At 27.1% G+C, this 27,995-nt stretch overlaps 3 protein-coding genes and 2 long non-coding RNA genes across 8 annotated transcripts in view; 3 read left to right on the top strand and 2 right to left on the bottom strand.

Annotated features, from left to right (window-relative positions):
• Nucleotides 1-1,416: 1,416 nt before the first annotated feature.
• LOC124944690 (protein transport protein Sec61 subunit gamma-1-like) lies at nt 1,417-23,100 on the top strand. Of its 3 annotated transcripts, none has more exons than XM_047485019.1 (3): nt 1,417-1,581; nt 1,672-1,787; nt 22,921-23,100. In XM_047485019.1, exons 1-2 carry the CDS (start codon nt 1,488-1,490, stop codon nt 1,785-1,787), a joined length of 210 nt encoding a protein of 69 aa, XP_047340975.1. In that variant the 5' UTR covers nt 1,417-1,487; the 3' UTR covers nt 22,921-23,100. The 3 variants fall into 3 exon arrangements, with proteins under 3 accessions (XP_047340975.1, XP_047340974.1, XP_047340973.1); XM_047485018.1 differs by having other exon boundaries at nt 22,913-23,100; XM_047485017.1 differs by lacking the exon at nt 22,921-23,100 and adding an exon at nt 2,373-2,586.
• On the bottom strand, nt 5,583-9,791 carry LOC124944692. 2 transcript variants are annotated; one of them, XR_007099956.1, is made up of 8 exons: nt 8,938-8,952; nt 8,492-8,716; nt 8,022-8,148; nt 7,229-7,322; nt 7,034-7,151; nt 6,889-6,938; nt 6,317-6,360; nt 5,583-6,126 (listed from the first exon to the last, which is right to left on the bottom strand). It is a non-coding gene; the product is annotated as an uncharacterized LOC124944692 (long non-coding RNA). The 2 variants fall into 2 exon arrangements; XR_007099955.1 differs by lacking the exon at nt 8,938-8,952 and adding an exon at nt 9,614-9,791 and having other exon boundaries at nt 5,584-6,126.
• Nucleotides 12,681-27,995, top strand: part of LOC124944691 (thylakoid lumenal 17.9 kDa protein, chloroplastic-like) — a 29,299-nt gene continuing 13,984 nt past the window's right edge. Inside the window, exons 1-3 of the mRNA XM_047485020.1 lie at nt 12,681-12,982; nt 13,067-13,181; nt 13,290-13,359. Of these exons, the coding sequence (XP_047340976.1) occupies nt 12,681-12,982; nt 13,067-13,181; nt 13,290-13,359 (487 nt within the window). The remainder of the gene's footprint in view (nt 12,983-13,066; nt 13,182-13,289; nt 13,360-27,995) is intronic.
• Nucleotides 14,515-15,690, top strand: LOC124944779 (nuclear transcription factor Y subunit C-1-like). The gene is made up of 2 exons (XM_047485124.1): nt 14,515-15,382; nt 15,482-15,690. Exons 1-2 carry the CDS (start codon nt 14,788-14,790, stop codon nt 15,688-15,690), a joined length of 804 nt encoding a protein of 267 aa, XP_047341080.1. The 5' UTR covers nt 14,515-14,787.
• Nucleotides 27,473-27,995, bottom strand: LOC124944693. Its single transcript, XR_007099957.1, has 2 exons — nt 27,940-27,995; nt 27,473-27,640 (listed from the first exon to the last, which is right to left on the bottom strand). It is a non-coding gene; the product is annotated as an uncharacterized LOC124944693 (long non-coding RNA).

The following is a 27,995-nucleotide window of genomic DNA, read 5'->3' as shown; positions in this document are numbered from 1 at the left end:
TTGATCTGAAATTTCATTTCAATATCTGATTTTGCTTTTGTTCGTGTAGAATTCTCCAAGGTTGCTGTTCGTGTAGACTTTTCCTTTATATGAATGGTATTCCGGTTTCTTTTCTGCTTTATTCTTCCATACCTTGTTGACTTTCCATGTTGAATTACTCCTATAGTGTAAGTCTTGGATTTGGGAGCTTTTATCAGCTTCTTCATTGCATCAACTGGCCATTTAACTATCTCCTCATATTTTATTTTTTTCAACAAATTCCAGTCTAAGAGATAATGAATATTTAGTTGGACTGTTATTTGTTGAGCTTTCTCTTTATTGATTTTGATTTCTCCTTCTTAGCATGCATTAGGAGTTTGGTAATCTGCTTTTAAGACCAAACAGATTGACTCTTTCGTTATAATCAACCTTCCATACTCTCTCTTTGTTGCCCTGCTTTCATATATTATTTTTTACAGGAATTTCTGCATTGATTTAACATTGCTTTCCTCCTACTTTTCTTGGATAACTTCATCAACTATCCTTCAAACACAAATATTAAAATATTCATTAAGGGAAACTATGTATGATAAAAAATAATATTTCTTCATGTCCGTCCATATTAGGGTTGCGGCGAAGGTCGCAATGGACCAACTATTATCGCGGTCAAGAGAATGGTTACGACGACAGCTGTTGGTGAAGAGGGCGGCAATTAGGGATGGCAATGGGGCGGTTCGGGGCGGGGAATGCAATTACCATCCCCGTCCCGTTTTAATTTCGGGGATTTTTTTAATACCATCCCCGCCCCGTTCGGTTTTTTTCGGTTTCAGGGAATCCCGCGGGGCACCGTTAATAATTTTTATTTTAAATAAATAAATAAATATTATACAATAAAATTATATAAACGAATTATTTAATATAATGTATATTGTAATATATTAAAATTTTATATTATTATAAAGAAATAATTTTAATATTCTTATAAAATATAGTAAATAAATAAATATATTGGTGATTTAATATATTTAATTATGTTTATGGTATTCGGGGCAGAATCGGGGTGAAATCGGGGCGGGGGACACAAATACCATCCCCGCCCCATCCTCGTTCGGTTTCGGGGAAAAACCGTCCCAAACGGGGCAATTTGGTTCGGTTTTCGTGGGGCAGTTTCAAATTGCCATCCTTAACTGCAGTTGCTGGTGAAGAGATCAGTGACAACGACAAATGGAGAGGATGGATGTTAGGTCTATAAAAAAGACATGTTATTTTATTTTTTTTATTTATTGAACCTGAAAAAATAATAGATTTTTAGACTTTGACCAATTCATATAAATAAATAAAATTATTCATAAAAGAACACGGATTCATAACGTGGATGCTAAAGATCTCTCATTTTCCATAGCCTCTACACGTATTCAGCTTCCTTCCTTCCTTCCTTCCCTCCCCGTATATAGGGTTTCAACAATTCCTTCTTTGAGTTGAGAAGAAGAGAAGAGAAGAGAATAGAGATGGACGCCTTGGATTCCGTCGTGGATCCGTTGAGAGATTTCGCAAAGGACAGTATCCGACTCGTTAAGAGGTGTCACAAGCCCGATCGCAAAGGTAAACAACAAACAAACAAACAAACCGGATCTGTATTAATTTGATCTGAAATTTCATTTCAATATCTGATTTTGCTTTTTCTTCCTGTAGAATTCTCCAAGGTTGCTGTTCGTACTGCGATCGGGTTCGTCGTTATGGGTTTTGTTGGGTTTTTTGTTAAGCTCATCTTTATTCCCATCAACAACATCATTGTCGGCTCTGGTTAGGTAATTATTATTATTATTATTATTAGGATTTCCTTTGATAGTAAGATTGCTTGCTTTTGCATAATCATGTTTTGAAACATAGGTGTTCAATGTAGCTTAGATGCATTTTGATGTTTTTCTTTTTCTTTTCTTTTTTTTTTGTCTGAAATGGTTCAAGAAAAGGATTACAATGTTTATGTTTTCTTTCTTCATTGCTAATCTTTCCTTACTGTTTTGGGTTTCTCCCATGGACACATAGAATAGAGAACAGTTTCCCAAACTAACCTTGTTTGGCGTTTACTTTCTCAAACTTCTTTGAACTGTGTTTGTTGAGTTTCCAATACAATTCAAAATGATCTTGTTGATGTAAAAATGTGGTATATTAGTTGATGATTTAGTGATGGCCCTTCTTGTAGAATAAATTATATACTAAAACAAGAACACTTGTTCTATTCAATTCAATTGTATTGTCTTCTTACACCTAATAGTATATTATTATTACACATTGAGGTTCCTGATTTATTGTAACTATAATTTGTGGTTGGTAGAGCTCTATTTATGATCATTTTCCTGGCAGTTCTTAGATTGGTAATTTTCTTTTTGCAGGCTTTCAGGACTTACAAGTTTATAGGAAGAACACAAACACAAATTTTTAATCTAGTGGATGGAATTCAGTGTTAATGTGGAATTTCTGATGTTGTTACATCTTATTATACACTAGAGAGAGATAATGTTTATTTTTGTTTTAGGATTCTTCTTTCATAGACATGGACTTCAGCTTCTTAATAAATAAAGTCTAAATTTCTATTATTTTGCTTTAGCATCTTGCTCTTGTACTCGTTAGAAGTTATTAGTGAAATAAATAAATAAACCATATTTAAGTAAAAATTGTATGTTGAAAATTATTTTAAGTTATCATTTTGGTAAATTTTAATGCTAATCTAATGTGAAATTTCAGCATGAGCTAAAAGGAGTCAAATGGACAACATTTTATTGTGCCATATAGTTCAAAAAGAAATGCAAAGTATTTTAATGGATTAAACACATTATTGATAAAAGGAAGTATTTTATGAAAATTATATATAAAATTTATCAAGTAAAAATAAATTTATTTATATTTTGTAAATAAAATGTGAATGTTAATTATTCTGTTGTATAGGTAAAATAATGTTAATTTTTTTTGGTTGAAATAAAATATTTTTTAAAGTAGTATTTTAGTATAATTATATTAATTATTAAAAGATGAGTGATAAAGGGATGAAATATGAGAGAGAATGATGTGCCATCGTATTAGTGGTTAAAAAAAATATATATATCAATTAGTTGAAAAAAAAAGTGAGGAAATAGAGAAGAGAGAAATTATTTTAAGAGAAATGACAGAGGAGGGAATTTGAGGGAGGGAATGATGTGTCACTACATTACTGTTGGAAAAATGATAAACAATGAGGAGAGAGAAGAGAGAAAAAATTTTGTTATTTTTTTGGCTAATTAAATTGAGCCACATCATTCCATCCTCATTCTATCTCTCAAATTTCCTCTCTCAATCATTTCTCATTCATCTCTTATTTTAATTTTTAAATAATCACATTATGTCAAGTAGGTCTCTATAATCCCCTTCCCTAATTATTTTTTTTATTAAATAAAGATAAAATTAAATAAGTTTGTGTATATTAAAAAAAATGTTTCTAAAATCTTTTTAAATTTTGATTTCTTTTAAATGAAATTTTCTATTCTTTATTTATACCAACCAAGTAAGCCAATGTTAATTTATATAGAACTATAATTAAGCTTAATATCTGCCCTAAAAAAGAGTATAAAATGAATATAATTAGTAAAACTTGAATTAAAACATAATTGTAACAAGATGAGAACATAATTTCTAAAATGATGATGTCAAAACATAATTTGTTTAATGTCTTATCTAAAGTGGTGGTGACATGACATAATTTGTTTAATATATTGTTTAAAGTGATGGTGACGAGATATAATTTGTTTAATGTCTTATCTAATGTGGTGGTGACATGACATAATTCGTTTAATATATTGTCTAAAGTGATGGTGACAGAACATAATTTGTTTAATGTCTTATCTAAAGTGGTGGTGACATGACATAATTTGTTTAATATATTGTCTAAAGTAATGGTGACAAGACATAATTTGTTTAATGTCTTATCTAAAATGTAAAGTGACGGTGACATGACATAATTTGTTTAATATATTGTCTAAAGTAATGTTAGTTTAATATCTTATCCCAATCACTTTAATAAACAGATTAAGGGCAGTTTGATGTGGAGGTTATTTGAATTTTATCAAGATTTTATTCCAAAACTCAAATATTGCATCACACATTTAATCAACAATTTTATTCACATAAATACTAAAATTATCCTTCACTTAAATATTTTATTTTTTATTCATAAAAATTCACTTTAATATATATATATATATAATATTTGTTTACATTTTAATATTTTCTAATATAAATTAAATTTTAAAATTATTTTATTTTAAATATTTTTATTAATTATATTAAATTAAAATTAAAACAAAATATAAATTCAACTATAACATACCATTTTATTTAATATAACATTTAAATTTTAAATAATTTAAATTAATAAATAATTATACTAGAAAATAAAATTAATATATTTTTATTAATTTATAAATATATCTCATCTAAATTAAATATTTATAAAGAATTTTTTTAATAAATAAGATTGTGTTAATAAAATTTAATATTAATATAAATTAAATTATGAAATTATTATTTATTTTATATAGAGAGAGTGTGAGAAAAAAGAGTAGATACGAAAATAAAATTTAAAATCTGAGTTTTTTCATTATTTAGTTAAACAAGAGTTAGTTGGGATATAAATTGATAAGAAACTCAATCGTTTAATTAAGTGATAAAAAAAAATGGATTAAAGGAGAGAAAAATGGTAAGTACCGAAGAAAAAAATATATTTTTAATTTAAATTATTTTGAATTTTTCAAATCCAATCCGGAGTTTAATTTAAATTATTTTGAATTTTTCAAATCCAATCCGAAGTAAACTCGATCCAAATTTAATTCAAACTAAAATAATTAATTCAGTTCAAATTACTCCATCAAATTCTCACCTCTTCAATTATGAAAATATAATTACTTAACTTATATTATTAGTTAATGTTTAATTATAAAAAAAATATATATTATTAAATTTTTAATGTTATAATTAATTTTGTTTAATTATATTTGTATATGAGAAAGAAAGACACAACAATAAATAAAAAATATGAAATGATTTATAAAATAAAATTTAAAAAATATATTTTTATTTAAATAGTTTGAATAATATGGATAATCCTAATCCAATCCGAATTTAATCTGATCCAAACTCAATCCGATTTCAATCCAATCCGAATTAGTATTTCGGATTCAAATTGAATTTCGAATAAATTGCACACAATGCTCAAATCTACTTCTGCATGTAACTCATATTTTCTCACAAGTTTGCAGAAAAACAAAACAAAATCTATTTACAAAAACATATTTATCTTCTCAAAACATTCAAATAGATATAATATTAGAGATGAATGTAAGAAGATGTAATATTTCTAGAATGAATTACATCTAATGCACTTACTTGTAGATGAAACCACATCTCCTTTTGAGAACAAAACATCACTCGTCTCTGTCATTTTTGTGCAATATAAAAAACAAACATGAATCTTTTAAGGAAACTGTCCATTAAAAAAAGCTAAGAATTGGAGACTTTTACAAGAATCCTATTCTTTCATCATATATTATATAGGACATATCAAGCCAAAGCCTTTTTAAGGCCTTGTTTCATGAAATATTAAATAATAAAGATATTTTTTTAGTCATTTTACCCAAAAAAGCCCACCTTTTGGTTACGACAATCATTCAAACAATTCATAATTTGAGCTTACCATTCTTTTACCAACATATGGCTGAATCTTAATCGACGCTTCAGATTCAGAATCACCAACTTTATAATTAGTTGATTTTTTCTTCTCTTCAGACTCAAATTCTTTTCTAGATTTCTTCCGAGTACCTGATTGCCAAACACTTCCAAAATTTGGAAGCCAGTTTGGATACACATCTCTGGAAACAATCTCTCCCCTTTTCTCCATTTCCATCTCGATTTTTCGTTGCTCTGCCCAAGCAGCTCCCACTCGATTTGGGTTCAATTTGCTTTTCCCTCCTTGCTTCGAAAGAGAACCACTTGACCGGCTTTCAGATTTTAGTCCAACATTCAGATGATCAAACCAAGGAGGTAGTGCTCCTGAGTGCACATTTCCTTGACCATCTTGTTGTTGTAGAGGGATGGAGATTTTAGTTAGGTTATTCAAGCCTGAGGAGGAAAATGTAAATTAGTAAGACTTATATTAGACAATACAATAGGCCTATTTGAAACACTTTCTGTTTTTGGATTGAGAAATTATCTATTTTCAAATGTAATCTCATTTGGATCCACAAACGAGACAGAACAGTGTTTCCAATAGGGGCCAATTACAGTAAAAGAAAACGAACTAAGTGCTCACCTTGATTTACAATCTCTGTTTACCGCTTCTCCGTCTAGATGGACCTATGTCTCAATCAAGAAAATCAAAAAGCTTTCCAATAGAAAGAGAGCAATAATGCTCAAACTAATGTCTCTATTCATGTGCATACTTTGACTTTCTAAACTAAGAATGTGTTTTGATAACACAACTTATAACTTTATCATTTGAATTAAGTTCATCTTATAATTGTTATTTAAATTCATCTCAAATTAAATAAAAAAAGATGACTTAATTAGATACGTTATCAATTACATAACTTGATAATCTCGTATGAGTGTCCACAAGATAACTTTAGTCTTTAAAAATTAACCAAATTACGTCGTTAAAAGGGTAAAATAAGGTATAAGTATTTTTCTTAACATTAATTTCACATTTTATCAAATCAACTTGCATAACAAGTACTTCAATTTTAGATATTTCCATTTGGTCTATTGAGAATTTACTTTTAGAGACTGATCTCGTTCGGCACTTAAATTTTTCAGTTTTATCAAACGCACCCTTGGACCTTCTAAAATAACTATGAAATGCTCAAGGTCAATGAATATGCTTACCCCTCCTCCAATACTGATGGAATCTTTTCTAGCATAAGTATTACTGGTACCTGAGTCAGATATGTATTTAAAAGAAAAACATTACAATTACATTCTTCAAATTACTTCAAACTATTATAATAGGAGATGTACATTGCAGACACACCTTTTAAATAGTTTGCATTGCATGGAACTGTCTCAAACTGTGAGCGCATATACAGAGTCTGATTGTCTCTGACTGAAGAGAAGTCTGAGCCTGTAAATTGATGTCTCTCATCCGTATTCTTTTGTAAAGGCAAAACACCATTCATATAACTAGAATTAATTGACTGATTAATATTTTGATTGATAGTATCTATACATTTAGAGTTGAATCCATTGTGGATATCATTCAGAGGTCCATGAGTCGTTTCATTTGCACCATCACTTTTAAGTAATCTGCACTTCTTCTCCCACTAAAATAACAAAGAGGGAAACTCAATGAGTTATTTGTTGATAACTTGAAGAAAAAGTAAAAAAAATCTCATAGACAAATGGAGATAATTGTAGCCACTCTAGTTGTTCATTACAAGAGAGTTTATCAAAATAAAATGGACCCATTTGGATAAAATTATGGTTTTTGTATCTTGATACGTTTGAAAACTAAATTTAGTTGGGGGATTAAAAAAATTATTTTTGATTTGCATCTGTAAAAACAATAAGTTTTTCCAAAATGAGGACATTGATATCACCTCTTTGGGTAATTGTTTTTGGTTCCACAATTGTCATAAAAAACTTATATTTCTAAGATTTGTTACACTGATCGTATAATTGAATTAAATTAGTCTTGGTTGAACAATATTTATCCAAGTTTTGAGGAACTCTCCCTATGTGGTTTGAAGCGTTTGTTTTATTATTTGAGCTATTGACAAGGTGTTACTTTATAGTAAATTATCGGGTCAAATATCTCAACATTTCTCCACAATCCACATGATTTTTACATATAGTTTCAGTAACTTACAAGTGAAGTAGTTCAAGTAAGAAACCTTCTAGGTTGCACATCAACTCACATCATAACAAGATAACATGCACTGAAAGAGTTGTAGATCATGGATATAAAATATTGAAGAAAATATAAGGATTTCAAGAACAATAAACAATATCATAGGGAATACCTTTACTACGTCTGCTTCCAAAATCCTCAATGAATCCACCTTATCCATCTTACCACCATGTTTCCACAAAAAACTCTTGGTGTTCTTCAGATGACTCGCACTCGCCAGATGATGAATTGCAGTGCCACTACCAATCAATAATGTTCAACTTACAAAATATATTGAATAAAGGGGACAACAATATTCCCTTTAATTTTCTCACGTTGCACTAGTAAAACTTCAATTTCTACCATAATTGAAAGGCCTATACTCATGAAAAGAAGAATTCGGATAAAAAATCATACCGTGATTGTTTTTCAAAACTTAAGCTTGCTAAATTTGCAACCATTTTAAGAATTCAGAAACAAGTTCAGCCAGAATGATAACAAGTTGGCCAATGCTTTTAGGTATTCTACATCAAATCTATCATTATATTCAGAATTCAAAATTTCACTTCCATGTATCAACGGAAAGCAGAGAGGAGTACTTACAAGGCAAAGAAGCTGGGGAGTTCTTCAATATCGCAATTGCAGAACACGCACCAAACACGATTCTCGGAACCATGGGGGACAGGATTCTTCAGGTATGAGCGGATGTTGGAGAGCTTCTTATGGAATCGAGAGATGATAGAGGATAGTAAATTGACGTGACTGGGAAAGTATTTGTGACGACTGTCTTGATTATGATTGAGGTTGCACACCTCACAATAACTTCATCTACATTAATTTCATACAAAGTTCACAAATTGAAATTCGTTTTTTTTTTTTGTAATCTAATTCAACAATACAGAACTGTTGGTGTTCTACTACTCTAAGATCAGAAGAAAAGAAACAAAATTTTCTAGAAAAGGGAAGACAATTTTTTCTATTCAATCAGTTTTTGGAAATCCAATACACAAACCCATATGTTAAGCGGAATCAAAAGCATATGAACTTACAGGTTAAAAAAGGAGACAATCTTGCTGATCCCTAGAGCTAACAAAGGGGATCTACTACCTCTAATGCATCAGAAAAATAGGTTATTCCAGCTTTCCTTTGCCAAAATCAAGTATGAGATTCTACTATAAAAACATGATAGTTCTACCTAAACAAAGGTCATGTTCATTTTCACTTCTATTAGCTATCTATCTATCTATCTATCTATCTATAACAACAACACATTCAAAACAAGTTTACTCATGTATTAAGAGAATGCCTAATCAAACACAAGTCCACAACTATAAGCTCCATGTTGATTATCTCGGATCTCTTTCTTCAGATCAAAAGAAGAGATTGAGAAGCGTTAAGCTTAAGGTTAAGGTTTATAAAAAAAACTCAATATTATCTCGGTTCTACAACAATACTAATCCTTACACCCTAAACCCTAACATTAAGCTTAACGTTAGGGTTTATCTCATATGGGAGTTCAAGTCGCCCTTAGCGTTTTAAACAATTCGCAAGGGGACTCCATTAAAAACAGGTGAAATTCAGTTAAGAAGAAACAAGATTTCATCCCTATCTATCAGATATGTATTGGAACAAGTAAACAAATGAGTAATCCTTACATAATGTAAGGGAAATCTAATATCTCAAGTTGTTTTTAGACAATTGTGAAATTTAAGCCCTTCGCCATACCTTGAGCGCCGCCGACACAGGCGAGAACGACGACTGAGAAAGGAAACTCCGGTGTCGGTAGGAAGTAAGAACGACTAAGATGTATAGTGTTCTGATTGATGCTTCGAGAATACGAAATCTACTCCGAGCGAAGCCAAGCGGTTGGTCCGGCGACAAAACAAGGGAAGGCCATCGGGCAGGGGTAGGCAACCGGTTAAGGGCACGCGACCGGACAAGGGCTACTAGATCTGGCGAGCGGCTGGACAACCTATGCTGGGCGCGAATCATTCTTGTTATTCTTGTTAATATGGTATCAAACGTTATTTATTGTAACTAGAATTATTAAATTTTGTTTTGTGAAAATAATTGGGACTTTGAATTAGTTTTCAGATTACCTCTTCAAATTATTTAATGTTTAATTTAAATATTTTTTACCATTTTATTTTTTAACTTTTAATTCATTTATTTTTATTTAATTATACATATTTTTAAATAATATAATTAATATCAGTTAAACTGATTAATATCAGTTTGGTTTGTATTTATGCAATAATGCATGAAAAGTTGGATTATTCGTTTATAAGAGTTTAGTTGTTCGATTTTGTCAGTACATACCAAGATGCACAACAAAATATTGACAATAGGATCAAATTGATCTTTCGGTTATGTTCGAAAAAGTGTTACTAAGTATAAATAAAACAATAAAACAAAATCTAAGTAATAATTAACTATTGAAATACCTTATTGGTAACAGAATATTTTATTAGAGGGTACAATGATTCCACTAATAAAATATATTTATATTTTACTAGTAAAGATTACTTACAAAATTTGTGGCAATGCTTATTGGTTATTAAATAAGATGTAGGAAATAGTGTTCACTTTTCTAAGCTTTCTTTCATATTATTAATTGGAGTATTTAGATGCAACCATATTAAAAAAATAACCTTTAGTAGTTATTTATTGATGAGATGTTGAATTATTTGGACAGGCCCTATACATCAATGTTACCTAGGCCTTTTTCGCAGCTGGTTAGGATAAGAGAAAGGGTGGTCTGTCTAATGTGAGTTATTTAATTAAGCATCAAATTTATCACCTTTTTTAAATCATTGATCAAAATACTCTAAAACACTATCTATTTTTAAAATATAACAAATAACCGTTTGTTTATTCAAATAAACCCAGATCAAACAAGGTTAAACTGAAAAAAAAAAAAAATTCAGATAAGGCATATATATATATATATATATATATATATATATATATATATATATATATATATATATATATATATATATATATATATATATATATATACTTTCATAAAATGTCTTACCATGTTTTGATCTAAATGGGGTTTGAGATTACGAAAAAGTTAATTATTTAGGTAAAATGTGTATAAAAAAATTGTATTTATTTATAAGAAACTATAAAGAACATAAAATATAATGGAAAACCTATTAAATCACACCATGACAAGCCTCATTTTGATACAATTTAAGCAAAATAAACTAAGAAATTCTGTAATTTTTATAAAAAATTACTCAAAACAACTTCAACACCACATTTGTCATGTACCATGTATGTAAACAAAAGAGGGAAAAAAAAATCATGACTTGCATTAATTGAATCTTGGTTCGAATTTCAATTAAAGTTGTTTAAATGAATAGAGTATAACTCGATTATTATTAAGGACGTCCTACACCATAACTAAGTTGTGCTAACTTTTTAAAATAAAAAGATATCAAATGTATGAATATATATATATATAATTAAGTTTTATGATAGAAATGATCTTATTCTAAATCAATTTTTGAATGAGATACTTAAAAAATGGTTCAAATTCTGGCTTAAATGTTTTCAAACAAATTTTTTTTAAATATATTTCTTTTTGTAAAGTGTAAATGACTAATTTAATTATTGATCAGGTCACTATTTGCAAGCAGAGATTGACAGTGGATTTGGCTGTGACGTTTTGGAATTTTTGGTGAAAGGAGACGTGGTTTTGTATCGTTGTATGGCCACAAAAGTTACATATGTTTACCCATTCACTACCGTTTTAGGGGATTCCAAGGGCCAAGAAGAAAGATTAAAGAAGATCAATGAGTATTTGGGTTGGTTATCACCCGATTTTGATCTCGGTGAGTAGATAGGCCAATTCATTCATGTTTGTTTGTAATCTTCTTAAGCTAATCCAACTCAAAAGGGTGGTTGGTTTAGTCTGATGTATAATGTCAGACCTTATGTTTAGTGACTTAAAATAGTTCTTGAACAAAAAGTCACAAACAAACACATTAATTACTTTTTTGTATATTGGTTTTGCCCATTCAAGGATATGGCAATATTAAGAACCCATGGTACCTTTTTGATATGGATGAAAATATGGTCATTTTTACCGTTGTTTAACTTGTAATTTGACATAATTTAGTGTCAATTTCAATCAAGAATATTGCAATTTTCATAATACCTTTTTAATTTGAATAAAAAGTGGTCATTTTTTTACCCACTGCTTAACTTGTAGTTTGACTTAACTTAACCTTAATTTCTTTTAAAAATTTTCATAAATTAAATTTAAATTAATTTTTTTATTATTTTACAATTTGAGAAAAAAAAGGTTATAAAATTAATTTGGTCTATAGTTATTTTTAATCATTACTTGTGATTTTTTTTGTTCTGTATTGAGTATTTTTATTTTTATTAATTCAAATTAAACTCAATTAGAAGTCAAATATAAAAAAAATCTATTAATAATAAATAATAAAATTTATACAAATAATTAATTGATATTTTTTATATCAAATTGTAAAAATAATTACAAAACTAAACTTTTTAATGAGATATTATAAAAGAAAGAATCACTTTAATAAAGAACTCAATTGATTTTTTAAATGATAAAATTTGAAATAAAATACATCAAATCAAACGAACTTACCAAATAAATTTTAAAAAACAATACTAATGAAAATTATTTAATAAAAAAAATAGCATTATTGAATTGTCCCCCACTGTTTTAATTTGAATTTTCAGAAAAAAGAGAAATGGAAATACCGGGAACAGTGTGCGTTCTAAAAAAAATAAAAAAAAAATCATGACTTGCATTCATCTCCTTCTCTTTCCTTCTCTCACCCAAACCAAAATAGTGAAGCGGTTCTCATTCACAATAAACTCCAAATTTATCCAATCAAATTCAATATCTTCTTCTTCTTCCCCAAAACTATCAAACCCTCAAACCACATTCTTCTCCGATTTAATCTCATTTGCATTAACAGCTCTCGTAACCCTAACTTCTCCATTACCCTCCTATGCAATTCCTTCTCTCAAATCCTCTCCTCTCTTACCCACCACTCCATTCTCACAGTCCAAGAACTTACCCACTGGTTTGGAAGATGGGTAATTTCTCTTTTCATCACTTCCCTTTAATAATTTGTAGATGATTAATGAAAAAGTTGTGAAATTTCTGTTTTTTTTTTTCAGGAAAATCAGGCCCTGTCCTTCTGTTAATCCGGGTTGTATTTCCACGAATCCGAAATCTTCTTCCTTTGCATTTCCATGGGAAATTCCACAAGGTTCCATAAACAATGCTATTCAGGTTGAAAATTCATTTTTCTTTCTTTCTTTTGAGATCTTGGATTCTTGATATGTATATATATATGATGAAACTATCACCGGTACTTTGATTATTCCTTTTGAGTGTCAGAAATTGGAAGAAGCCATTTTGAAGACACAGAAAAATGCAAAGATTATGGTTTGGGAAGACATGACTGATGGTAATTTGTGAATACATCAAACGAACTCACCAAATAAATTTTAAAAAACAATACTAATATTTTAGAGCGATAATAAAAATTATTTAATAAAAAAAATAGCATTATTGAATTGTCACCATCCACGGTTTTAATTTAATTTTCATAAAAAGAGAAATGGAAACAGTGTCATCAGACACAGCTGTGATCATCTTTGGCAAGGATTCTCTTGTTATTAACGAATTTTTTTTTTATTTTTTTTTTAAATGTCATTTATGATAGTCAGTAAATGCCAAATATTAAAAGCTTACGACTTGTTTGGCTAAGTGTTTATTAAGTGATGTTAAGTTTAAAGAGAAAAAATAAAATAAAAACAATTAAAGAGATTAAGAATTAATATTTTTCAACATTTTTAAAATTTATAGAATAAAATAAAATACATTACTTTTTATTTTTTAAATAGAATATTTGGGTGATATTTTTTTGTATACATCACATATAAAAATTTTATTTTAGATAAGGGTCAAAATTATTTAAAAAAATTAATGTGATTTTGATAAGTTAAACCAATATAATATATAGTTGATCTCTTGTAGGTGACATTCAAGTTAAAATTGGATAATGAATGGTGTCACAATACAAATAATACTATTAAAGACAAGATATATATATATAATATAATGAATAAATTTAATTTAAAATGTATTAAATTTTTAAGTTTTATCGTATAATTTAAAATGTGATTCAATTATACTAAAAATAATTAAGAAAAAAACCAAAAACAAAATTGGATGAATAAGTAGGCGACAAAACATACCAATGAACCGTGCCAAAAATTATAAATGTGAATATTATCGACAACACAAATAAATTGATTCCTCGTCTAAACACACGAAAAATGTTTTAGACTCAAATCAGTTATAATAATTTTATTGTTAACGTAAAAATCATATTTTATTATTAAATGTGAGTGTAGTATGTTTTGAATATTTTAAAAATACATTAATTATTTAATTTGTGTCAAAAAATGTCCCATGATTTTGACTTTAAAAATAAGTTTAATTCTAAACTAAAACTTATTTTATTTCAAAAACCAGTCTCCAATTCTTGCCCTAATTTATTAATAAACTGGTTAACCTACATGGGTGAAAATTTGAAACAATTGTTTCTCTAGTAATAAAAATTCAATAGAATAATATTTAAATTAAATTTCATTATTTAAAAAATATAAAAATTAACAATTATATAAAAATATTATTTTAATTATAAATATAAGGTGGGCCTCCCTACCTGTATCATTTATCTCAACCCCTCTATTCCGACCTAATTTTTTCGAAAAAGAACAAAAAAAAAATAAAAATAATTAAATTTGCTCTGGTTTTCTATATAACACCACCTTCATAGGGAACATCAAATCCACAATCATCTTCCCTATTCTACAATTTCCTACCAATGGAGAATAACCAGCAAAACCAGCAGCTCAACCAGCACCACCAGCAGCTCAACCAGCAACAGCAGCACCAGCAACAACAACAACACCCGCCACCGCAGACCGGAATGCCTCCTCCTCCGATGCCATATCCAACCCACAACCCTTACCACCACATTCTTCAGCATCAAAAACAACAACTTCAGCGTTTCTGGAACCTCCAGAGGCAAGAAATCGAACAAACTACCGACTTCAAAACCCACAAACTTCCCTTAGCCCGAATCAAGAAGATCATGAAAGCTGATGAAGATGTTCGAATGATATCGGCTGATGCACCTGTTCTGTTCTCCAAAGCATGTGAGATGTTCATCCTTGAACTAACTTATCGATCCTGGCTGCATGCAGAGGAAAACAAACGGCGTACTCTTCAGAAGAACGATATTGCTGCTGCGATTACTCGCTCTGACATCTTCGATTTCCTTGTTGACATTGTTCCACGTGAAGAGAACAGGGATGATGGTACTCATGGGATTGGAGGGATTATGAGCGCTGCTGGTGCTGGTAGCAGCAGCGGCGTTCCTGATTACTACCCTCATATGGGTCAAGACCAGCAGCCGCAAACTAGTGTTATGATGGGACGTTCTTCAATGCCCACAATGCAGACCCTACCCCCAATGCAGACAATGCCAACAATGCAGACAATGCAGACAATGCCAACCATGCCCCCAATGCAGACAATGCCAACCATGCCTATGGTCGATCCGGGGATGTATGCTCATCCGCCGTCCCAGGCATGGCAGTCGGTTTGGCAGACAGGGGTCGATGATGGCCCGTATGGAGATTGTGGGAATATGGGACCGGATCTCGATGATGGTCATGGACATGGACATGGACATGCGTATGTTTTCTCTTTCTCTTTACTTTAAATTTGGTCATGAAATTATTAGATCTTTAGATAGTGTTTGTAGATCTATGCATGCATCCATTTATTCTCTTATTTCTTGTATTTTTTGTCAAAGAGTTCAAGTTTTCACATTTTAGTTTCTTTTGATAGCTCAACTTTTTTATTTTAGATTTCATTTGACATTGAGCTTAAGATCTAGAATGTGATCTAGTCAAAACACTAATTTGTGATTAAGTTTAAAATCCAACTAAAAGTTAAACCTTTTATGAATATGATAGATCTACAACCAAATCAAATATTTGGGATAATTCTTACTTTCAAAATTAACTTACTAGTTTCTTTATGAACATTATTGGATAATTTTTCATATGAGGGTTATGTCAATATTTCAATTTTATGTGTTTTATAAATGAGTTTTTTCTTTAAACATCTTCAACCACTTTAAAAGATTTAGTCTTGTTTTATCACCTTTGAAATACATCTTTCTCTAATTTATTCATTTCTACTTTCTTTTTAATTCGGTTTGGGGATTGAATTAGTGTCATTATTATGAAATTAATTTAATACTTTACATGCATTTATGATTCATACAAAGACATATATAGATTTATTCAACCCATTAATACCATTAGTTTGATTATGTTATAATAGATTATTTTAATGAAATATAAAAAAGTTTATCAAACAAAGACCTAACACAACCCCTGCACATTGATCTACATTGGAATTGAGTTTATTCTAATGTTTGAGCATATATTTACGTCGGTTCCTTATCATTTTTTGCAGCTAAAATAGACGGTCTCTTCTGGGAATCTGTGATGTAATAAAAGGAGGAGGGGATGGGAAGTTGAATTGCTGGTCTAGTGAAACTTGTTGTTGTTTTAATTTAATGGAAATTATTTTCGGGATGTTTGTTTTTGTTTTAAAAAACTTGTGAACACTTGGTTCAGAATCCAAGTAGTTGTTTGTATCACTATGATGTGTATCATGGTATTTCACTTTGGGTTTTTCTATTAATCTCTTTTGCAGTTGATCATATCTTTTTGGGGATTGCTTATAATTTTTATAATTAATTAATTTAGTTGAGATATTAGGATTAGGATGAACTTAGGTTAGGTGACCCCATAGACATGGCTAGATCCGAAGTTTGGAGTACTAGTCGAAAAAATCTTACTTATTATTTTACTTGCATGTTATATTGAAAATATATAATAATTTTAATTAGTTAATTAAAGATTTTTTTACTCCACTAATAAACTAATAAGTACAAAGTTGCATGTTCAACCCTGGTAAAAAGCAGTCAAAGATGACTAGGAGAGGTTGAGGCCTATACAGCTATCTAAATCGCCTCACCATAGGTTCAACCCCTATAGATGTAGATGTGCCTAGTTTGTTTTATACCTAAATTTTTTAAATTAACCATTATTATTTAGTTTATTTATATTTATACATAAGTTTAATACAAAATTCAATACATTAAAAAAAATAGTAAACAAAATTATTAAACTGTTTACATTAACCATTATATTATATTTGGGTAATTGGGTGGTAGGTCAATTACCCAAATATATATTAAACATTTTAGGTTTAAGGTATAATTTTTATAATTAATTAATTTAGTTGAGATATTAGGGTTAGTTTGAACTTAGGTTAAGTGATCCCATAGGCATGGCTAGATCCGAAGTTTGGAGTACTAGTCAAAAAAAATCTTACTTATTATTTTACTTGCATGTTATATTGAAAATATATAATAATTTTAATTAGTTAATTAAATATTTTTTTTACTCCACTAATAAACTAATAAGTACAAAGTTGCAGGTTCAACCCTGATATAAAGCAGTCAAAGATGACTAGGAGAGGTTGAGGCCTATACAAGGAGAGGTTGAGGCCTATACAGCTATGCCTCACCATAGGTTCAACCCTTATAGATGTAGATGTGCCTAGTTTGTTTTATACCTAAATTGTTTAAATTAACCATTATTATTTAGTTTATTTATATTTACACACAAGTTTAATACAAACTTCAATTTATTAAAAAAAATAGTAAACAAAATTATTAAACTGTTTACATTAACCATTATATTACATTTGGGTAATTGGTTGGTAGGTCAACTGGTATCAAAATATTTAAAATGAAAATTTTAATTTAAAATATATATTAAACATTTTAGGTTTAAGGTATAACATAGTAAACAATTATATTTAATATGTTTGACAGCTGAATGTGTGAATAATAGGCACATGACACGAATGACCAATATCATAACGTGTCTTAGAGCATCAGCAACACATAAGACCTCTGCCTCTTATTTTGTCAAATTTATATTCCACCTCACACAGAAAAAGGGCACACAAAACACTTCAATGCTTCAGCCTGCCCTCTTATCTAAATAATTTAAAAGTGAATTTTATTTATATTATTCTAAATAAATAACTAATTTATACTATTATAACTAATATTCCTATATTATAAGAAAATTTGAGAATTTAAACCCTTAAACGTGTTAATATAATTAATAAAAAAATATATTAATTTATTTAAAATATATATTTATTAATTAAATATATAAGTAATATTCCTATATTATATATATTATTAAATATATATATATAACTAATATTAAATAAATTGAAATATAAAATATAAAATATTTTTATAATTTAAAATATATTATAATATTAAAACATTACAATAATAAATTTTAAATTTGAGAATATATAACTAATATTTCTAGGAAAATTTGATAATATATAACTAATATTTCTATATTATAATAAAATATAAAATATTTTTATAATTTAAAATATATTATAATATTATTATAATTTAATATATAATTAATATTCCTATATTATATATATTATAGTAAAATTTTAGAATATATATTTATTTAATGTTATTATAATGTTACTTAAAAATAGTAAGAAAAAATATTATAATTAAATATATAACTAATATATTATGTAATTATGAAAATGTCAGAGTAAGGCATGACCGGGCACTGCCCTCTTTTTGATTTTATCTACAATGCAAAAAATGAAAAAAAGCAATGACCTGTCATTTTCCACGCCAATGCGGGCAAAGGTCATGCACTATAGATGCTTTAAGTATGAATGAGTAATGTTGTGCCGATATATATGCCCAATTATAATGATATATTGCAATCACTCATATTTATTAATATTTTGAGTAATTTTAATTAAGAGTATAATGATAATTTATATTTAAAATTGAATAATGTTGTGCCGATATATATGCCAAATTATAATGATATATTGCAATCACTCATATCTGCCATTTTCTGCGCCAATGCAGGCAAAGGTCATGCGCTGGAGATGCTATTAAGTATGAATGAGTAATGTTGTGCCCAATTATAATGATATATTGCAATCACTCATATTTATTAATATTTTGAGTAATTTTAATTAAGAGTATAATGATAATTTATATATAAAATTGAAAAATGTTGTGCCCATATATATGCCAAATTATAATGATATATTGCAATCACTCATATTTATTAATATTTTGAGTATTTTAATTAAGAATATAAAGATAATTTTCATTCAAAATTAAATTTTAAAAGAAATGAAATACCACTTTATTTAAAAAAAATAGTTGAAAGTAATATAAAAACGTTTTAGTAGGAGAGGGAGCTTAAAAAACAAAATAATGGAACTTGAATTATCATAACAGAAATTTAAATGGTAAAATAATATTGAAAAATGATATAAAGCGCGACTTGAGAAAGCGAATAATACAACTTGAGAAAGCGAATAATACAACGATGTGGATAGGTAGAATATTCTCTCATCTTATTAATTATTTTCTCTCTCCTCTTATTAAATAATTTCTATCATATAATTCTAGTTAATGGCCTAGGTTTAGAATTTAGAATTTAGGATTTAGAATTTAAGGTTTAGAGTTTAGGTTTTAGAGTGTAGGGTTTAGGATTTAATGTTTAGGGTTTAAGGTTTAGGGTTTAGTTAAACATATTATTTAAATATTTAATGTGAGAGTTTGTTGTAAATTATTGAGTTATTTTATCCGATAAGACGATAAGAGAGATAATAATAAATGGGATAAATTAATTTGTAGTGATAGAGAGAGAAATTATTTAATAAAATGAAAGAGAAATTAGTTAATAAGAGGAGAGAATATTTTACAAGCCTTAATTATTATTATATTTTTATTTATTTATTAATTCCACCTGTTGGGCACATATGCATCGCTCTCCCAGTAGCTGTCTCCCCAGGAGAGATATGTATCCCTCCTCAATAATATTTAGATTTATTTCAAACATGCAGGAAGATGTAACATCATGAGAGCCAATGAAATGCTATCAAATTGTTACAAGGATAAGGATGGGGTGACATGGCCTTTTTTAAGCTTTAAATTTTAGAGTTGCTGGTTTATGATTTTAGTGATTTTTTAAATATGTTTAGAATGTTTTTGTGATATTTTGTTTTTTTTTATTTTGTTTATTTAATCGAGTTTCATTTATATCATATTAAATTTATTTAAATTTATTTTTTTTTCAATATTACTTTTGATAGTGCTTAATTTGATAGACATTATCATTAAAATTTCAAAATTTCACGAGAATATAGGTGGGAAGATGGAAATATTGTCAATTTAACTTGGATCTTACATTTTTATATAATTGATTGAAGAATATTAATTGAATAACTTAACTATTTAGTAGAATTTTGAATATATAAAAAAAAATTAATAAACATAATAAAAAATATCAATAAACAAAAAACTTATAACCCATATTTTTTTATTTTATTTTAATTCTTATGTTCAAATGCATTACCAAATTTCAATTAAAATCTTAATAAACTAAGGCAAATTATTTGGAATGAGATTATTTTAAAATTTTGTTTGAAATGAAAATATGAAAGGTTGAGTTACTTGTTAAAATTAAGGGTGGGAAAAATTACCGATATTATAGGTATATCGAAAATACCGATATATTAGGTATACCGAAAAATAGGTAAGGTGTGATATCGTTACCTATTTGTAAGGTAATGGTATGAGATTTTCAAAATTTTGGTATATCTAGTTATACCGAAATATCGAAATAATATTTATAAATTAAAAAATATATATTATATAATACTTATAAGGAAATAAATAAACTTGATATTAATTTAATTAAAAAATAATAATTATATTGTAATATATTTCAATGTATGCAATCTGTTGAAATTAAATTTTATAAGATATAAAGCTAATTTTATTTCACTATAAATTGTTTGATTTCTTTTTTTCAAAACAAACCTAATGGAGTCAAGTTCATCTCAAATACAAAATATGACTCGAAAGAGAGCAAGAATAACTTCAAAACCAAAACTGATTATAACTCCTAAACAAAGTATGAGTATATTTTGGGAACACTGTGAAAAGAAGACAAAAGAGTTGATTGATGGAAGAATACAATCAATCGGGGTATGCAAGTACTGTCAAGTTGAGATTCCAACCATTTCTAGAAGTACCAGGGAGTTGAAAAACCACTTATTAAAAAGGTGTAAGTTGAGTCCACTCTATTAAACAAATAAAACCTGTATATGTGATAAAAGTCAAACTATATTGACGAACGAGACGATGGAGCAAGAAAGTGCTTTGGTTTAACATACTTTTAACCAAAAAAGTTATGAAATAAAATTGTCTGAGTTTGTGATCCTCGATGAAGTGTCATTTAAAGTTGTCGAAGGAAAGAGGTTTCTCAGCTTATTACATGAAGCACAACCGAGGTTCAAGGTTCCTGATCGAAAGAAAGTTGCAGGTATGGTTTTTGATTTATTCTTAGTTGAGAAAGCTAAGAATCAAAGTGTGATTAATGACCAAATGGTAAGTATCACAACTGATACTTGGACGTCCATTCAAAACATAAATTACATGGTAATTACCGCTCATTTTCTAGATAGTGATTGGATATTACACAAAAGAATAATAAACTTTACAAAAATAACTAGTCATGTTGGGAAAGAAATTGGCAAGATGGTTGAAATTTGTTTGAGAGAGTTGGGATAGAAAAAATATTTTTAATTGTAGTTGACAATGCTTCCTCTAATGATACTGCAATTTATTATTTGAAAAGAAGAATGAAAAGTGAAAATAAATTATTTTTTGAAGGAAAGTACTTATATTTTAAATTTATTAGTATCCAACTATTATTTATTAGAATTATTTAATATTTATTACACTATATAAATAATAATTGAAATATATATATATATATATATTAAAATACAAATAATCAAATTTATAAAAAATAATTATATTTAAATTATATATCAAAATATAAATAATCTAATTTATAAAAATAATGATTTAAAATATAAATAATTTAATTTATATAAGTAATAATTTAAAATATATACATCAAAATATAAACTTTATATATAATAAATTTTAAATGTAAAAAAAATTAATAAATAAATAAAACTGAGTTTGAATAGTAAATTAGGTTAGTTTTGGAATGAATGAACAAACTAGGTTAGTTTGGGAAAGTGAACGTTAAACAAGGTTACTTTGGGATTCAATGTAGCTTAGATGCATTTTGATGTTTTTTTTTTTTTTTTTTTTTTCTAAAATGGTTCAAGAAAAGGATTACAATGTTTATGTTTTCTTTCTTCATTGCTAATCTTTCCATACTGTTTTGGGTTTCTTACTTGATGTTGTCACTTTCTCCCATGGACACATAGAATAGAACACAACTTCTTTGAACTGTGTTTGTTGAGTTTCTTCATTAGAAACATACTAAGATTGGAAGAATTTCAATGAATTAAACTTTTTATTAGCTAACAAAATGGATGTTGAATGTAGTTTTGTTCTTTTTACATTTGCTTAATGTTTGTAGATAAATTGTTTCTAGGAAATAACTTCTTGTAGTATTCTTGATTTGGGTTTTTAATGTTGATATTCATTTGAATAGATTAGAAGAACTTGTTTGATCTTGGGTTTATTGCCCAATACAATTCAAAATGATCTTGTTGATGTAAAAATGTGGTATATTAGTTGATGATTTAGTGATGGCCCTTCTTGTAGAATAAATTATATACTAAAACAAGAACACTTGTTCTATTCAATTCAATTGTATTGTCTTCTTACACCTAATAGTATATTATTACAAATTGAGGTTCATGATTTATTGTAACTATAAATTGTGGTTGGTTGAGCTCTATTTATGATCATTTTCCTGGCAGTTCTTAGATTGGTAATTTTCTTTTTGCAGGCTTTCAGGACTTACAAGTTTATAGGAAGAACACAAACACAAATCTTTAATCTAGTGGATGGAATTCAGTGTTAATGAGGAATTTCTGATGTTGTAGAGAGATATAATGTTTATTTTTGTTTTAGGATTCTTCTTTCATAGACATGTACTTCACAGCTTCTTAATAAATCAAGTCTAAATTTCTATTATTTTGCTTTAGCATCTTGCTCTTGTACTTGTTAGAAGTTATTACTGAAATAAATAAATAAACCATATTTAAGTAAAAATTGTATGTTAGAAAATTATCTTAAGTTATCATTTTGGTAAATTTTAATGCTAATCTAATGTGAAATTTCAGCATGAGCTAAAAGGAGTCAAATGGACAACATTTTATTGTGTCATATAGTTCAAAAAGAAATGCAAAATATTTTAATTGATTAAACACATTATTGATAAAAGGAAGTATTTTATAAAAATTATATATAAAAAATATTAATTAGTTGAAAAAATAAAAAAAAGGAGAAAATAAAGAATTGAAAAATTATTTTAATTTTCAAACAATCAGATTATGTCAAGTCAGTCTTTCTCTCGTACCTTCCCCTAATTATTTTTTTTATTAAATAAAAAATAAAATAAAATAAGTTTGTGTATGTTAAAAAAATTGTTGCTAAAATTTTTTTAGACTTTGATTTCTTTTAAATGAAATTTTCTTTTCTTTGTTCATACCAACCAAGTAAACCAATGTTAATTTATATAGAACTATAATTAGACTTAATATCTTCACTAAAAAAGAGTATAAAATGAATATAATTAGTAAAACTTGAATAAAAAAGAATTGTAATAAGATGAGAAGAATTAAAGTGGATAAATATAACCCTATTAAAATAAGAAATAATGAATTAGAATGAGAGATATTTCAACTCATTCATTTTATTTATAAATTATTTTTCAATAACTTAAAAGATATAACATCATAAAATAAAATTTACAAATAAAAATAAAATTTACAACAGTATTTTGCTACATAATTTGTAGGTTTTTATCGCTGCAAGGGAAGCCATGAACATGTAATAATTTGTTTAATGTCTTATTTAAAGTGGTGGTGACATGATATAATTTGTTTAATATATTGTCTAAAGTAATGTGACATGACATAATTTGTTTAATTTTTATCTAAAGTGGTGGTGACATGACATAATTTGTTTAATATATTGTCTAAAATGATGATGACATGACATAATTTGTTTAATATATTGTCTAAAGTAATGTGACATGACATAATTTGTTTAACGTCTTATCTAAAGTGGTGGTGACATGACATAATTTATTTAATATATGGTCTAAAGTGATGGTGACAGAACATAATTTGTATAATGTCTTATCTAAAGTGGTGGTGACATAACATAATTTGTTTAATATATTCTCTAAAGTGATGGTGACAAGACATAATTTGTTTAATGTCTTATCTAAAGTGGTGGTGACATGACATAATTGGTTTAATATATTATCTAAAGTGATGATGACATAACATAATTTGTTTAATTCTTATCTAAAGTGGTGGTGACATGACATAATTTGTTTAATATATTGTCTAAAGTGATGGTGACAGAACATAATTTGTTTAATATGTTTAATGTCTTATCTAAAGTGGTGGTGACATGACATAATTTGTTTAATATATTGTCTAAATTGATGATGATATGACATAATTTGTTCAATGTCTTATCTAAAGTGATGGTGACATGACATAATTTGTTTAATATATTGTCTAAAGTGATGGTGACCGGAGGACATGATTTGTTTAATGTATTATCTAAAGTGATGGTGACATTACATAATTTGTTTAATATATTGTCTAAAGTGACGGTGACAAGACATAATTTGTTTAATGTCTTATCTAAAGTGATGGTGACAGAAAATAATTTGTTTAATATGTTTAATGTCTTATCTAAAGTGGTGGTGACATGACATAATTTGTTTAATATATTGTCTAAATTGATGGTGATAGGACATAATTTGTTCAATGTCTTATTTAAAGTGGTGGTGACATGACATAATTTGTTTAATATATTGTCTAAAGTGATGGTGACAGGAGGACATGATTTGTTTAATGTCTTATCTAAAGTGATGGTGACATGACATAATTTGTTTAATATATTGTCTAAAGTGATGGTGACATGACATAATTTGTTTAATGTCTTATCTAAAGTGGTGGTGAAATGACATAATTTGTTTAATATATTGTCTAAAGTGATGGTGACATAATATAATTTGTTTAATGTTTTATCTAAAGTGATGATGACATGACATAATTTGTTTAATATATTGTCTAAAGTGATGCTGACAAGACATAATTTGTTTAATGTCTTATCTAAAGTGGTGGTGACATGATATAATTTGTTTAATATATTGTCTAAAGTGATGGTGACAGAACATAATTTGTTTAATGTCTTATCTAAAGTGGTGGTGACGTGACATAATTTGTTTAATATATTGTCTAAAGTGACGTTGACATGACATAATTTGTTTAATATATTGTCTAAAGTGATGTTGACAGGACATAATTTTATTAATGTCTTATCTAAAATGATGGTGACATGACATGATTTGTTTAATGTCTTATCTAAAGTGGTGGTGACAGAACATAATTTGTTTAATGTCTTATCTAAAGTGATGGTGACATTACATAATTTGTTTAATATATTGTTTAATGTCTTATCTAAAGTGGTGGTGACATGACATAATTTGTTTAATATATTGTCTTAAATGATGATGACAGAACATAATTTGTTTAATTCTTATCTAAAGTGGTGGTGACATGACATAATTTGTTTAATATATTGTCTAAAGTGATGGTGACATGACATAATTTGTTCAATGTCTTATCTAAAGTGGTGGTGACATGACATAATTTGTTTAATATATTGTCTAAAATGATGATGACAGGACATAATTTGTTCAATGTCTTATCTAAAGTGGTGGTGACATGACATAATTTGTTTAATATACTGTCTAAAGTGATGTTGACAAGACATAATTTGTTTAATATATTGTCTAAAGTGATGTTGATATGACATAATTTGTTTAATGTTTTATCTAAAGTGGTGGTGACATGACATAATTTGTTTAATATATTGTCTAAAGTGATGGTGACAGAACATAATTTATTTAATGTTTTATCTAAAGTGGTGGTGACATGACATAATTTGTTTAATATATTGTCTAAAATGATGATGACATGACATAATTTGTTTAATGTCTTATCTAAAGTGGTGCTGACATGACATAATTTGTTTAATATATTGTCTAAAGTAATGTTAAGGGCCGTTTGATATAGATGTTATTTGGATTTTATCGAGATTTATTCCAAAACCCAAATATTCTATCACACATCTAAATTTTATTCACATAAATACTAAAATTATCCTTCACTTAAATATTTTATTTTATATTAATAAAAATTCACTTTAATATATATATATATATATATATATATATATATATATATATATATATATATATATTTATTTACATTTTAATAATTTTTAATATAAATTAAATTTTAAAATTATTTTATTTTAAATATTTTTATTAATTATATTAAATTAAAATTAAAACAAAATATAAATTCAACTATAAGATACCATTTTATTTAATATAACATTTAAATTTTAAATAATTTAAATTTTAAATAATTTAAATTAATAAATAATTATACTAGAAAATAAAATTAATATATTTTTATTAATTTATAAATATATTACATCTAAATTAAATATTTATAAAGAGTTTTTTTTAATTTTTTTAATAAATAAGATTGTGTTAATAAAATTTAATATTAATATTAATATAAATTAAATTATAAAATTATTATTAATTTTATATATGGAGAGAGTGTGTGAGAAAAAAAGAGTGATATGAAAATAAATTTAAAATCTTGATTTTTTCATTATTTAGTCAAACAATAGTTATTTGGGATATAAATTGATAAGAAACTCGTTTAATTAAGTGATAAAAAAAAATTTGATTAAAGGAGAGAAAAATTGTAAGTAGGAAGGAAAAAATATATATTTTTAATTTAAATTATTATGAATTTTTCCGAATTTAATTTAAACTAAAATAATTAATTCGGTTCAAATTAGTCCATCAAATGTTCACCTCTTCAATTAAGAAAATATAATTACTTAATTTATATTATTAGTTAATGTTTAATTATAAAAAATATATATTATTAAATTTTTAATGTTATAATTAATTTTGTTTAGTTATATTTGTATATGAGAATGAGAAAGATACAACAATAAATAAAAAATATATTATATTGAGATGAAATGATTTACAAAAAAAAAAATTAAAAAATATATTTTTATTTAGATAGTTTGAATAATATGGATAATCCTAATCCAATCCGAATTTATTCTTATCCAAACTCAATCCGATTTCAATCCAATCCGAAATAGTATTTTGAATTCGGATTGAATTTCGAATAAATCACCCAAGGCTCAAATCTACCTCTGCATGTAACTCATATTTTCTCACAAGTTTGCAAAAAAACAAAACAAAACAAAATCTGTCATATCTATTTACAAAAACATACTTATCTTCTCAAAACATTCAAATAGATATAATATTAGAGATGAATGTAAGAAAATGTAATATTTCTAGAATGAATTACATCTAATGCACTTACTTGTAGAGGAAACCACATCTCCTTTTGAGAACAAAACATCACTTGTCTCTGTCCTTTTTCTACAATATAAAAAACAAACATGAATCTTGTAAGGAAACTGTCCATAAAAAAAACTAAGAATTGGATACTTTTATGAATCTTTTAAGGAAACTGTCCATAAAAAAAGCTAAGAATTGGATACTTTTACAAGAATCCTATTCTTTCATCATATATTATATAGGACATATCAAACCAAAGCCTTTTCAAGGCCTTGTTTCATGAAATATTAAATAATAAAGATATTTTTTTAGTCATTTTACCCAAATAAGTCCACATTTGGTTACGACAATCATTCAAACAATTCATAATTTGAGCTTACCATTCTTTTACCAACATATGGCTGAATCTTAATCGACGCTTCAGATTCAGAATCAC

Source organism: Impatiens glandulifera, chromosome 7 (assembly GCF_907164915.1).
Source record: "Impatiens glandulifera chromosome 7, dImpGla2.1, whole genome shotgun sequence".
Taxonomy (NCBI): Eukaryota; Viridiplantae; Streptophyta; class Magnoliopsida; order Ericales; family Balsaminaceae; genus Impatiens; species Impatiens glandulifera.
The sequence above is the reverse complement of the archived record's forward strand: the minus strand, read 5'-3'. Positions and strand labels throughout refer to the sequence as shown.